The sequence below is a fragment of the Myotis lucifugus genome, unplaced genomic scaffold (assembly GCF_000147115.1).
Source record: "Myotis lucifugus unplaced genomic scaffold, Myoluc2.0 scaffold_485, whole genome shotgun sequence".
NCBI classification, from domain to species: domain Eukaryota; kingdom Metazoa; phylum Chordata; class Mammalia; order Chiroptera; family Vespertilionidae; genus Myotis; species Myotis lucifugus.
Genome location: NW_005871533.1, coordinates 204,265 through 216,710, shown reverse-complemented (window position 1 = coordinate 216,710; position 12,446 = coordinate 204,265). Strand labels below are relative to the sequence as shown.

The following is a 12,446-nucleotide window of genomic DNA, read 5'->3' as shown; positions in this document are numbered from 1 at the left end:
AATATGCAGGTGTTATGATTCTCCTCATGGGAGCACACAATACCACAAAAGTAGTCTTGTACAAAAAGTCAAACCGATCTGACTAGACCTTTTAGATGTAACCACCAATATGCAGAGAACACGGGAGGGCAGGGGAAGATGTTAAAACAACGCCATGGGTCCCTAGCCGGTTTGGCTCAGTGGATAGAGCGTCAGCCTGCAGACTGAAGGGTCCCAGGTTTGATTCTGATCAAGGGCATATAACTCGTTGCAGGCTTGATCCCTATCGCTGGTCGGGGTGTGTGCAGGAGGCAACCAACTGATGTGTCTCTCTCCTCATTGATGTTTCTATCTCTATCTCCCTTTCCCTTTCTCTCTGAAATCAATAAAAATATATTTAACTTTCTCTCTGAAATCAATAAAAATATATATATATACCTATATATATATATTTTTTTATAAAACCGCCATGGGGATGCCACTAGCAAGATCTAGACTGAGGAAAACTCTACAAGGCAAACTACCTATTTTCTTTAAAAAATAAAAATAAAATAAAGAGAGAAAGGAAAGGGGGGAAAATGAGATGAAAATGAAAGAAATTGAAAATGAAAAAGAGAAAGACAAAACGTAGATTTAAAAAGACTTAAGTTGCAATGTATGGTCTGGATCTCAATACAAACTTTTTTTAAAAATGACATTTATAAGCCAATCAGGAAAATTTAAACACTATTTTGATATTAGGAGATTGATATTTTTGGGGGGTGATAGTTTGGTGGATGTTTGTCTTTTAAAGATACATTCTGAAATGTTTACCGGTGAAATAATAGGATGTCTAGCATTTGCTTCAAAATAATGTTGGAGGGGTGAGGTATAGAGGAAACAAGACTGACCAGGAGTTGGTTAATTGTTGAGTAATGACTATATGATGGTTCATTAGGCTATTCTATTTTCTCTACTTTCGTACCTGTATGAAATGTTTTATATTGTGCAATAACATGTTTTCAAATTGTGCGTCAAAATAATTGCACTAATGTGAAAAATGCAATTTAAAAATCAGGAAGAAATACTGTCTTGCAAAACGCTGACGTTACTTGCCTGAGAGCGGTAGGATGAGTCATTTCCCTCTTCATTTCTACATCTTCTGTAATGTGTCTATATAGTTTTATAATGAGAAATACTCGTAGTAAACCCTAGGGGGAAACAAAACCTCTATTTTTGCCGTCCTAAAAACCCACCTATTCTCTCCTCCTTTTCCTCCAGGTTTTTGCTTAGCTTCCCGCCATCTGTCCAGCGCTCCCTAACTTCCCACCCGCCCGCAGGCTGATTGAGCCACCACGATGCTTAGCACAGCGACTTCGGAACCCGCTTCCTTCCGATGCTTGAGTAACATCTGCGCACGCGCGCTCTGCAGGACTACACCTCCCAGGAGGCTCTGCGCCTCGCAGGGGAAAAAAGCCTTGATAGCGAAGGACTACATTACCCAGTGACACCTTGTGGGCGGTGTTAGCCGGTGACGACTGTCCAAACATTGGTCCAAAATCTGTCGGAAGCTGCGCAGTGATTGGCCCAGGCGCCCGTCAGTTACTGCCGGGCGCAGTTGACTTTTGCTGTTAAGCCTGCGTGAGGAAGGAGGGAGAGCAGAGCTAGTAGAGCCGGGCGGCGCCCTCGGAGCGGAGTGAGTGACCTCTACTTCCGCGCGTCTCGCCGCCCGTTCGGACACTTGCACCGTCGCTCCCCGGAGGGAGCACACATGCGCAGGTATTCACGCGGGGGCGGGGACTGTACGCACGTGTGTCATGCCCGACCTGAGAAGCCTCAGGGACTCAGGGAGCAAAAGCACTCCCGAGGCACACCCAGACACCCGTGTCTACACGCGGGTGCATCTGCAGAGAGCCCACACCCAGACACCCGTGTCTACACGCGGGTGCATCTGCAGAGAGCCCACACCCAGACACCCGTGTCTACACGCGGGTGCATCTGCAGAGAACCTTAGCTGAACACATGGGCAGACCTCCCAGCTGCAGACCCGGACACTCGGGGCTTCCGCAGTAAGAGAAGGGGGCGGCTAAGGCACACACACACCCCACCCGCCCTGCCACTCACACCAGAGGACCCCCATCTTCTGGGTGCTGTGTTGTACAGTGGGGCCTTGACTTACGAGTGTTCCAACTAACGAGTTTTTTGAGCTACCATCTGTCTCGGCCGATTTTTTGCATTGAGTTGATAGAATAATTTGAGTTAACAAGCTCCTTAACGAGCTCGGTCTCAGAACGAATTAAACTCGTAAGTCAAGGCCCCACTGTATATACCAAACATATAATCACATTTCATTTTTATTTTTTCTCTTTAGATGATTGGTACAAGAAGGAAATTTTGAACAGCAGAAAAAGTAAGGCCACTATCCTTAAAGCCCTTTCAGGTTTGTGAGACTTTTACCACTTTGACAAAGCTTATCACGTGCGGCAGTAGTCTGGGCGAGGCAGGGCGGGTGTCACTCCCACTTTCCAGAAGGGAAAACTGAGCGCAGGTTAAATAACCCTGCCCAGGCCCCTGGGAGAGGCTGAGATCCGAGGTGAGGTCCAGCTGTGCAGAGCTGCTGAGTTAGAGAAATACCTCCTTTCCCCCACAGCCTGGGACCGAGCAGTCCCTGGGAGCTGGAGAGGCTCTCCCTCGGGCTCCTACCCTGTTTAACCTGCTCCTCACAGGGACCTGGGGAGAAACAGCTCGAGTTAATGTGACGGAGAAGTGGATGGGAAAGGCCAGGTGTCCTCCTTTGAGGGAATCAGAAAAGGTACCAAGAAATGGGCACATTCCTGGCAGGGCGTGGGGGGTTTCACATCATGGACGTTTTAATAAAATGTCATCTTAGAATACTTTGCTGATAGAGCTCCGTGGAAATCTCGTGCTGGTTTTGAGGGTGGATTGGAGTATTACTTTGGTATTTTCAGAAAAGTGAGGGCTGGGGGCTGAGGGAGTGGTGGGTACAGAGTCCAGGGTGGGTGAGAGAAGAAAAGGAATTAATGGTGGGCCCCGGCAGGTGTGGCTCAGTTGGTGGGTGTCCACCCATACCCTAGAAGGTTGCCGTTCAGCTCCTGGTCTGGGTTCAAGCCTGGGTTTCTGGCTTGACCCCAGGTAAGGCCATGCAGGAGGCAGCTGATTGATGTTTCGCTCTCACATAGATCTCTCTCTCTCCCTCCCTCCCTTCCCCTTCCTCTCTCCAAAAATCAATTTAAAAAAAGAAAGAAAAGAATCAGTGGGCGAAGGCTGTCATGGTGTGGTCACTGACTTTTCTATTACTAAAGTATTCAAGACCTAGATTAATTCTGAGTTCCCTTCTAAAGTCATTTTATATTTAGTTTTAGTTGGAATTGGGGGTGGGGGCATAACAAAGCCAAACTATATAGAAGTGTATTCAGAAAAAGGGAGAAATCTACCTTCCTTCTTCCCTTGCCAACCCTTCCCCCAAAGGTAACCTTACCAGCCCGTGGGGGGTGTGGTCACAGACTTTCCCCTTCAAGTTATACAGCTGAACAAAGTGTATTTAGGTCTTGCTATTTTTCTTTTGCAAAGATGGGGTTATACTACACATACTGTTCTGAAACCTGCTTTTTCTTTCATGTTTCAATCTATCATAGACATCTTTTCCGTGTGAGTAGCACTGGCTCATTCTTTTTAATGGCTGTATATGCCATCACATGGATGTGACTCAGTGTATTTGTCCACCTCTCCATTGATAAGCATTTGTGTCAGACCTAGTTTTACAAACGGTGATGCAGTGCATGCCATTGTACACCTGTGCTCGTGTGTAAAACCCCTCTCCAACAACGGTTCTCGACCAGGGACAGTTTGGTTCACATCAACTGGAATTGGCAATCGATGCTCATACATCTAAAATCTGAGCAGGGCAGAAGTCCAGACCTATAATGGTATTCTCTCTGTTCTGTGCTGCGTCCGCGGCAGGCGCTGTTTCAGATGGCTGGTCAGGGAGGGCTGCTCTGAGGGGTGATGTGTGAGCAGAGACCCTGAGAACCTGATCGGGTGTCTCCTCCTGTTTTTTGCATTTAGCTTGAAGCTGATGGACATTGTATGGGCCGGAGGCAGGGATGGTCGGCTATGACCCCAAAGCAGACGACAGGAATATCTCCAAATTGGAGGTGGCCGTGTCTGGGTCGGTGTCTGGACTTGTCACTCGGGCGCTGATCAGCCCCTTGGACGTCATCAAGATCCGTTTCCAGGTACCCTTTCCCCCTTTTCCCACGTGATGGACGGACTGGTCAGGGTCACTCTTTCATGCCAAAGCAGTTCCTAAAAGCTTGGAATTTTGTCGAGAACATTGCCTTCGTGGCCTTTCCTGAAATTTCGCCTTCTCCTCCAGCCCCGCCCCTCCTGTCCTGACCTTTCCATTTTCGTTCCAGCTTCAGATTGAGCGCCTGTCCCGCAGGGACCCCAACGCGAAGTACCATGGGATCCTGCAGGCCGGAAGGCAGATCCTGTGGGAGGAGGGCCCGACCGCCTTCTGGAAGGGACACATTCCAGCCCAGCTTCTCTCCATCGGCTATGGAGCCGTCCAAGTAGGTGCGGGGAGCCGCCTGGCCCCTGGGGTCGGGTTGCTCAACGGAGCAGCACAAGGACGAGGGGTCGGGCGGCAGGCGGCGGTCACCACACTTCTCACGTGTCTCAACGGGGAACCTACCTGACAGATGGACTGAGTCAGACTGAGCTGTACCACAGGCCTTCCCTTCCCCACGTCCCCCCGCCCCAGAGACTGGGCGCCCACTGAGTATTAGGGAGGCTCTCTTGACCTCACACTCCCAATGGGACTTGGCAAATGGTGACACAATGCTTTTCACTTTTCAAAATTGCATTTCCACATCTGTGCTTCCCTGAACTTCCCAACAGCCTTGTGAGGAAGGCAAGAGCAAGCGATGTGTGGGTCGGAGAGGTGACGTGAGCTGTGAGCGGTGGGGCTTGTTCATCCTCAGCCGAGTGCCGGTTTATCTCAGAGCGTGTGACACGTGGTGTAGAACCCCTGTCCAGTGCTCACTGTGGGCCAGGCCCTGTTTTAACCATTTCACCTCTGTTCCCTCTCAGCAGTACTTTGAGATAGGTTGTTGTCATCCCTATTTTACAGACAAGAAGACTGAGGCAGAGAGAGTTAAATAGTTAACCCAACCAAAGTCAGCAGCTAGAAAGTGGCCCTGACTGGTTTGGCTCAGTGGATAGAGCGTCGGCCCATGGACTGAAGGGTCCCGGGTTCGATTCCAGTCAAGGGCATGTTGCAGGCTCCATCCCCAGTAGGGGACGTGCGGAAGACAGCTGCTGGATATTTCTTTCTCATTGATGTTTCTAACTCTCTATCCCTCTCTCTTCCTCTCTGTAAAAATCAATAAAAAATATATTTAAAAAATAGTTTTAGAAAGTGGAAGAGCCAGGATTCCCCCCTGGAGAGCTAGCACTAGAGTAGTCCCTGCCTGCCCTTTCTACAACATCACATCTGCCATTTCATGGCTGTGCCATGGGCGCACCTGCCACAGGTGCTGCAGCATGGGAGTCGGTACGGCCACCTGTGCTCTAGGACCCCGAGCCGCCTCGAACTGGCTGGAGGGAGATCTGAGCGTACGAGGGTAACACCATGGAACATGGAATAAGTGGAGTTCTCCCATCAGAATCCTTGCTCCGGGCGGAATGCTTCTCAGTGTCACTGCCGCCGGCTGCACTGGAGGGGTCCCCTGCCGAGGCTCATATAATGGCCACCTTTTCTCAGGTTTCAGGAAACTAAGTTAATGAGTAGAATTTTAAAAAATATATCTTTATTATTGATTTCAGAGTGGAAGGGAGGGGGAGAGAGTTGGAAACATCAATGATGATGAGAGAATCATTGATCGGCTGCCTCCTGTACACCCTCCCCCACTGGGGATCGAGCCCTCAACCAGGGCATGTGCCCTGACCTAGAATCGACCGTAATCTCCTGGTTCATAGGTCAGCGCTCAACCACTGAGCCATGCCAGCTGGGCTAGAATTTTCTGATATAAAAGTTTTATATTTTCTTAACCTTTTGAGTACTTGGCTCTACTCCAGTAGAATCTAAAATGGCATCTGAGCTGCACAAAATTGTGTCTGTTGTATTGTCACTGCTCAGGAGGACTCTTTCCCTGTCCCTAGGACTGGGCCCCACCTGGGTCGTGGGTCAGAGGCGGTCTGTTTGGGTGCCTGTCAATGACCTTCTCTTCGCTCTTGCAGTTTTTGTCGTTTGAAATGCTGACCGAGCTGGTGCACAGAGCCGGCGTGCACAGTGCCCGCGACTTCTCCGTGCACTTCGTGTGCGGCGGCCTGTCTGCCTGCGTGGCCACCCTCGCCGTGCACCCCGTGGACGTCCTGCGCACCCGCTTTGCAGCGCAGGGTGAGCCCAAGGTCAGTGGCCCGGCCAGAGGAGGGGCGCCTGAGTAACCGAAGGTGGCCCAGGAGTTGGGGCTCTTTTCCTGGGAGGGAGCAGAGCTGGACGAGGGGGTTTTCAGTCTGCCTGTCGGTCCCTTTGTGAGACCTGGAACCGTGCTCAGCACCTCGTACTGTGCTCACGGCCTCACGGGGGAGCCAGAGCCTCCAGGTGGGAACAGGACACACCACACAGCGGGCTGGGCAGGGACGGGCCTGGGAATGTGAGCCTCCGGGTCAGATGGCTGATCCAGATGCTATTGTGAGACTGTCTGGTTCCCACAAAGGATGGGTTGGAGGAAATGGGGTAATGAAGTTCAGGAAGAACTTACTGAGTGAAAGCAAGGGATTAAACCCTGAAGTAGACCCCTCCACCATACTCTGTGTTTCCTGGACATACGGTGGTAGTGTGTGTGTGTGTGTGTGTGTGTGCGTGTGTGTGCGTGTGTGTGTGTGTCAGGGCGAAAGGGAGATGTACCTGGGCATCCTGGGCCCGGTTTCCCTGCCCGTGTTCGTTTCCTGCACAGACGCTGCCTGCTCCCCTGTGCTTGGCTGTGACCTTTGGGGATTAGTCCCGTCAGCCACACAGATTGCCTCCTCCTGCTTTAGCAGTGACAGCATGTTCCCGTGTCCTTTTTAATGGCTGTGTCATAACTCATGTACCCAGTCACCCGAGGGGGGATGTCGCGTCTTCTGTTCCAAAGGACACGTGCTTTGTGCCCTCACGTGTTACTGGAGCCTTCAGGGGGGGAGGGGCAAGGTCGCCCGGGGATGGACCAGTCATGTAAACAGCTTGGCGGGGTCACTGGGAAAGCCCACTTGGGATTTTGTCCAGCACGTCCTGTGTCCTCTTGGCAGAAGTAATGCTCCTGGGTGTGCAGGAGCAGGGCGTGCACGTGGTGGGCTGTGTTCTCAGGCTAAAACCGGCGCTGCGCTCACTCGAGTTGCGTGTGTGCATCCAGGTGTACAAAACCCTGCGGGCCGCCGTGGCCACCATGTACAGGACCGAAGGCCCCTTGGTCTTCTACAAAGGCCTGAACCCCACCTTGATCGCCATCTTCCCCTACGCTGGCTTCCAGTTCTCCTTCTACAACTCCCTGAAGCACGTGTACGAGTGGGTCACGCCGGCCGAAGGAAAGAAAAACGGTGAGACAGCCGCACGGGAAAGGAGCTAGGTCTCCCTTCACCCCACTCCCAAGACATCACGTCTCCTGCATCGCGTGGGAAATAGAGATTCCTGTCAGAGCTTAGACACCACAGGGCTCTGAGCCCGCTCTGCCATGCGGCCGCTCACACCCATCAGTGGCACCAGTGACTGGGTTTTGTTCTGGAAGGATGTGCAGGAGGAGGGACATCCTGTTCCCACCCATCAGTGGCACCAGTGACTGGGTTTTGTTCTGGAAGGATGTGCAGGAGGAGGGACATCCTGTTCCCCTTGAGCCTGAGCTGAGTGACATGGCAGAGCCCAAGGCCCTCACGGCCTCCAGCGGGGGAGGCAGAGCACCAGTGACTCTCACCTGTGCTGCCACCACCTGTCCCACGTGCGGTCCCGTGTCGTTCTTGCCAGAAGTGGCTGTGTCTGGCTCTCTGTTTCCTGGACTAAATTCCTCGGAGAGCAAGGATGGCTTGTGGGGTTTTGTTTTATGTGGAGGACAAAGTTCATGACCTTTAACTTGTCTACCCGAAATTGCATTTTCCTCATTTCCCCCTCATTCCCACTCTCCTGGTTCAGGGAACCTCAAAAACCTGCTCTGCGGCAGTGGAGCCGGAGTCATCAGCAAGACCCTCACGTATCCCCTGGACCTCTTCAAGAAGCGGCTGCAGGTCGGAGGGTTCGAGCAGGCCCGAGCCAGCTTCGGCCAGGTGAGCCGTGCCCTGCCGACAGCTCTGGTCCTGCCCCCACTGGGACGGGAGGGGCCCCGGGGGGAGAAGGGCTGGGCAGAGAGGGAAGCTGAGTTCCAAACGAACACCGGGCCTGAGCTTGGACTTGGTTGTTCATGAGGTCACTGCCTGGTCATCGTCATCGGGAATCACTGGAGCCTTTGCGGGGAGCATGGTCGCCTGAGAAGGCCGGGCGGGAGGGTGGCACAGGTAGGCGAAGAGCTAACGAGGGCCAGGTTCGGATCTGCTGCCCAAGAGGGACCAGGTGGGGTGGGGGAGGGGCAGAGGTGCCTCTGGGAAGAGGGTCCAGAGCTCTTACTGGGTCCTTAAGAATCAGAACCAGCGGGAGCCGCCTGGGCAGGAAGGAGCTCTGTCCAGCGCCGAGTTCCAGGCACTTCAACTTGGAAGAGAAAGAATGGGGTTAACTTTTTTCTCTGTCTCTTTTGCACCCATTCCTTCACCCAACACGTCTGTATTGGGAGCTACAATGTGCTAGGCGTCGTGCTGACAAAAGGATGGAGCCTCGTCCGTGTTGTACTCCCCTCCCCTCACCCCGAGCGACCTTCTTCTCCCCAGGTTCGAAGCTACCAGGGCCTCCTGGACTGCGCCAGGCAGGTGCTGCGGGAGGAAGGCGTGCCGGGCTTCTTCAAGGGCCTGTCGCCCAGCCTGCTGAAGGCTGCCCTCTCCACCGGCCTCATGTTCTTCTGGTACGAGTTCTTCTGTAACCTCTTCCACCGCGCGAAGAAGGCGGACAGCTAGCCCTGGGGCCGGAAGGTGGCCTGAGGTCTCTCCCCGAGCGACCTCCTGAAGTAAGACTTGATCCACCATCTCTGCTGCACTGAGAGGCGCCGCCTGGTCCCCCCTCCGGCCAGCTGTCCGGAGCATGACGAGCACCGGGAGGCCGCAGCCTCGACCCCACCGGCTGGAGGCCACCAGGAGGGCAAGGGCTCTCTCCCTGCGGGACCCGGGGAGGACAGGACGTGGTGGGATCCCAGCCGCTCCAGTCAAGGAGCTTGAAGTCTTCCCTCCGTCTAGCCCGCAGCCTAAGGCAGGTGGGGACCCTTTTTCCTGCCAGGGGCCATTTGGATATTTATAACATCACTCGCTGGCCATTCAAAATTACCGTCTTAAACATTAGCCTGCTGTATTTGGTCAGACATTGAACTAACTCGCCCCTGATGCCTTGGCAGGGCCAGACCAAATATTTCTTGGGTCTTATACCTTTCCCACCCCTGGTCTAAGGGGAGCAGCTGCCTGCCCTTAGCCCGTCTGCCTCCAGAGCTCTCCGGACCCTGGTGGGGCCACAGCCTAGGTTGACGGCTGGGACTCGCCAGAGGCAGGGGTCTGGTCCCCACACCTGGGCTCTGGTTCCCGCCAACTTGCTTAATAGACACTAAGGCTAAAGGCACGTTCCTTACCTTCCCCCTCCACCTTCTCTCCCAGTCACACCTCCCCTGGACACCAGCTGTGCCCGGCCGTCCCCAAATTCCATTTTCTCAGGAGTTGCGGGGCTCAGGCAGCTTGGCTTCTGAATTGGTCACTTTCTGATAAGGCCCCCCAACCAGGACCCCCCACAGCAGGGGCTCTGGGGAAGGCAGATACTGCAGCCCTGCAGGAAGTGGGGGCTGTGCTGAGGGGAAGAGGTGGGTAAAGGCAGCCGCCCTTTACCCCAGTCGACCTGGGATGGCTCCTCTTTGGGGCCGGGCAGCCCTCCTGGGTGTTAGGAGCACACAGCTGGGCCAGTTGCTGAGCATGTGGCCGGGTGTCTCCTCTGTGACCCCAGAAGGGCCCCGCTCTGACGCAGCCCGGTGAATGGGGTGGCAGAGGGAAGAGGTTGGGCAGACAGCTGGTGAGGGTGCAATAGGTGCCCAGGGGAGATGTGCATGGGAACCCAGCCCATCCATCTAGGCACGGGGAGGAACTTCAGGGGGGGCGGGGTGAGAAGAAAATCTACGGAACACAGCCACCTCTCATCCAGATCTCCCAGCCCTGAGGGGCCCTGGACCCGTGGGTGGGCTCTGCAGTGGGAGCCAGGGTCCCCCCTGCCTCCTCCCCTCTGGGCTCCAGCTCCAGGCCATTTTGACTCACCTTCATGAGTGGGAGCAGGCCTGGCGTGCCCCCCCCCCCCCAGCCTGGGCCCCTTCTCTCCTTGTTGCTATTTCATGTCTTGGCTGGGGCTTTGCCTGCTCTTGGCTGCGGATTATGAAGGTCCAGGCTGTGGCTGGAGGGCACTCTGACACCCACAGGAGTTTTGGCACCTAAGTCCTGGGCTTGGAGCTGCGGGGAGGTAGCTGCCTGAATGTATTTTCTACAAAAGTCCATTGAAGTAAACTATTTTCTTCACCTCTCCTGCTCACGGTGCCTTTGCTGCAGCTGAGGGCTCGCTTCCTCACCCTCACCCATTTTCTGGTGACAGCTTCGGCCTCTCCTACCAGGAGGTGAGGACTCTGGCACCAGGAGGCCGCCAGCCACCTTCTTGTCTAAGCCAAGGGGACAGGCAGTTCTTTGCCGCCACCTCTGTGTGCCCTCCTGCAACCCAGGGCAGACCTCAGGGATGGCCCTGTCGGCTGCTGGCCCGCGCCTCTGCCAGCCACAGCCAAGGAAGACGCAGCCAGGGGCCTGCTCAACTTCAGGGTCACCCCAACACCTCGGGGTTGCGAGTTGGCACCTAGGGGGATCCTTTCCCCCTTGATTTTCAACTTAGTTTACCTGTAACGTCTGTATCTGGAGTAGGAGAGGGGCAGTGGGATTTGATCCAGCCCTTACGCCCCTGCCCCCCTTCTCTTCTAACTTGGGGGGCTGGAGGGAAACGCGGCTGGGAAGCCCTACCCCTCAACCATCTGCCCTCCCCCCTGGCTCCCTCCGGCCGCCCGGTTAGGGCCACGCCCCCCGCAGCCCCTCCCACGCCGCGCGGCCCCGCGGCGGCTCCTGACCCGGTTTTCACCTGAGCCCCGGCGTGGGGCATCGCTTGAGACCCAGGACTTCATGCGGGCGGAGCGGCAGGTCCGGCCCAGCGCCGACGAGCTGTCCTGGTCCCGGACAGGCCGGGGGCGAACCGGATGAGGAGAGAACGGGGGCAGTAGGTGCGGAGTCGCGGGGGTCCCGGCAGCCCGCCCCTTCCCACGCCCGGGGCCTCGGGGCAGGCCCGGAGGTGAGAGCGGAGTCACGGGGCTCCGGCAGGTGGCGCTGGCGGGGCGAAGCCGCCTCGGCCCTGCCCCACCCATGCCCCGCCCACCCAAGACCCTGTCCCTCTAAGGCTCCGCCCACCACGGCCCCGCCCCACCCTTCAGGCCCCGCCTATCACAGCCCCGCCCCCCATCCGGCAGACCCCGCCCACCGCGGGCCCGCCCCGCCCATCCCCGGCGCCGCGGTAGGAAATGACCTAAGCCGCGGCCAGGCGCGGTTCTCTCCAGCGGTGGCGCGGACGTGGGTGCCGCGCGCCATGCCCGCCGAACGGCCTCCGGGCTCGCGGGCGCGGCACCGGCCGGGCAGGTGGGTCCTGGCGCTCACGCCGCCTCTCTCTCCCGCGGGACACCGGACGGCGGGTTCTGCTGCGGGTCCTGCACCGCCGGGAGCGGCGTTCCGGGCTTAGGGAAGCTGCCCAGGTCTGGAGACCCCTAAGGTCGTCCCCCTTGGCCAGGGGGGTGGCACCGAGTCCAGAAGGGGGGCTCCAGTTCGGGACGACCTCGGAGGGACACGTCTTCCCGCGCCCCTTTTTAAGAGGAAGGACCTAGAATGGACCAGCTCAGGGACTGGAGTCCTGAGTGGGCAGCGCTGGAGTTCTGCCACTCGGGAGGCTAGTGTAACCGGTCCGTCCCGGGGCGGGGCGAGCTGGCCAGGACGGGGAGTGTGGGCTCCCAACCAGCTGGGCGGCAAAGAAGTCTCCACCCACCCGCTCAGGCCCGCCCTACGCGAGGCGTGGAAGGGTTCTGAGGACTGAGAAGGGCTCTGGCTGAAGCTGGGACAGCTGTTCTGCAGCTTGGAAGCCTCTCTCTCCACACTACTATAATTTTCCCAAACTGGGGGGATATTTTTGCCATGTTTTTGCGGAACTTATACCTCGCCAGGACCCCCCCTCCTGGTAGTGGAAATACTGCTCCGAGGAGAGGAGGCCTCCCCTCCTCTTCTTTTATCTGATAAGGGCTAAAAAAAGA

The 12,446-nt window shown here is 55.8% G+C and overlaps 2 protein-coding genes across 8 annotated transcripts in view; both read left to right on the top strand.

The window, feature by feature from the left end:
* The first annotated feature begins 1,515 nt into the window (after positions 1 to 1,515).
* On the top strand, positions 1,516 to 9,821 carry SLC25A19 (solute carrier family 25 member 19). Of its 5 annotated transcripts, none has more exons than XM_023744741.1 (8): positions 1,516 to 1,737; positions 2,330 to 2,398; positions 4,045 to 4,214; positions 4,395 to 4,550; positions 6,220 to 6,390; positions 7,374 to 7,557; positions 8,144 to 8,274; positions 8,758 to 9,821. In XM_023744741.1, exons 3-8 carry the CDS (start codon positions 4,083 to 4,085, stop codon positions 9,049 to 9,051), a joined length of 1,068 nt encoding a protein of 355 aa, XP_023600509.1. In that variant the 5' UTR covers positions 1,516 to 1,737; positions 2,330 to 2,398; positions 4,045 to 4,082; the 3' UTR covers positions 9,052 to 9,821. The 5 variants fall into 5 exon arrangements, with proteins under 5 accessions (XP_023600509.1, XP_023600510.1, XP_023600508.1 ...); XM_023744740.1 differs by having other exon boundaries at positions 1,519 to 1,737; positions 2,330 to 2,368; XM_006103423.3 differs by having other exon boundaries at positions 1,536 to 1,737; positions 2,330 to 2,368; positions 8,869 to 9,821.
* A 1,834-nt stretch (positions 9,822 to 11,655) lies between these two features.
* The window catches only part of MIF4GD (MIF4G domain containing), a 4,239-nt gene continuing 3,448 nt past the window's right edge, over positions 11,656 to 12,446 (top strand). Inside the window, exon 1 of one of the 3 annotated variants that reach the window (XM_023744758.1) lies at positions 11,656 to 11,784. The gene's annotated coding sequence lies outside the window, so the exon portion shown is untranslated. Of the gene's footprint in view, positions 11,898 to 12,446 lie in introns of all 3 variants that reach the window. The other 2 variants (XM_023744759.1, XM_006103417.3) reach the window with 2 other exon arrangements.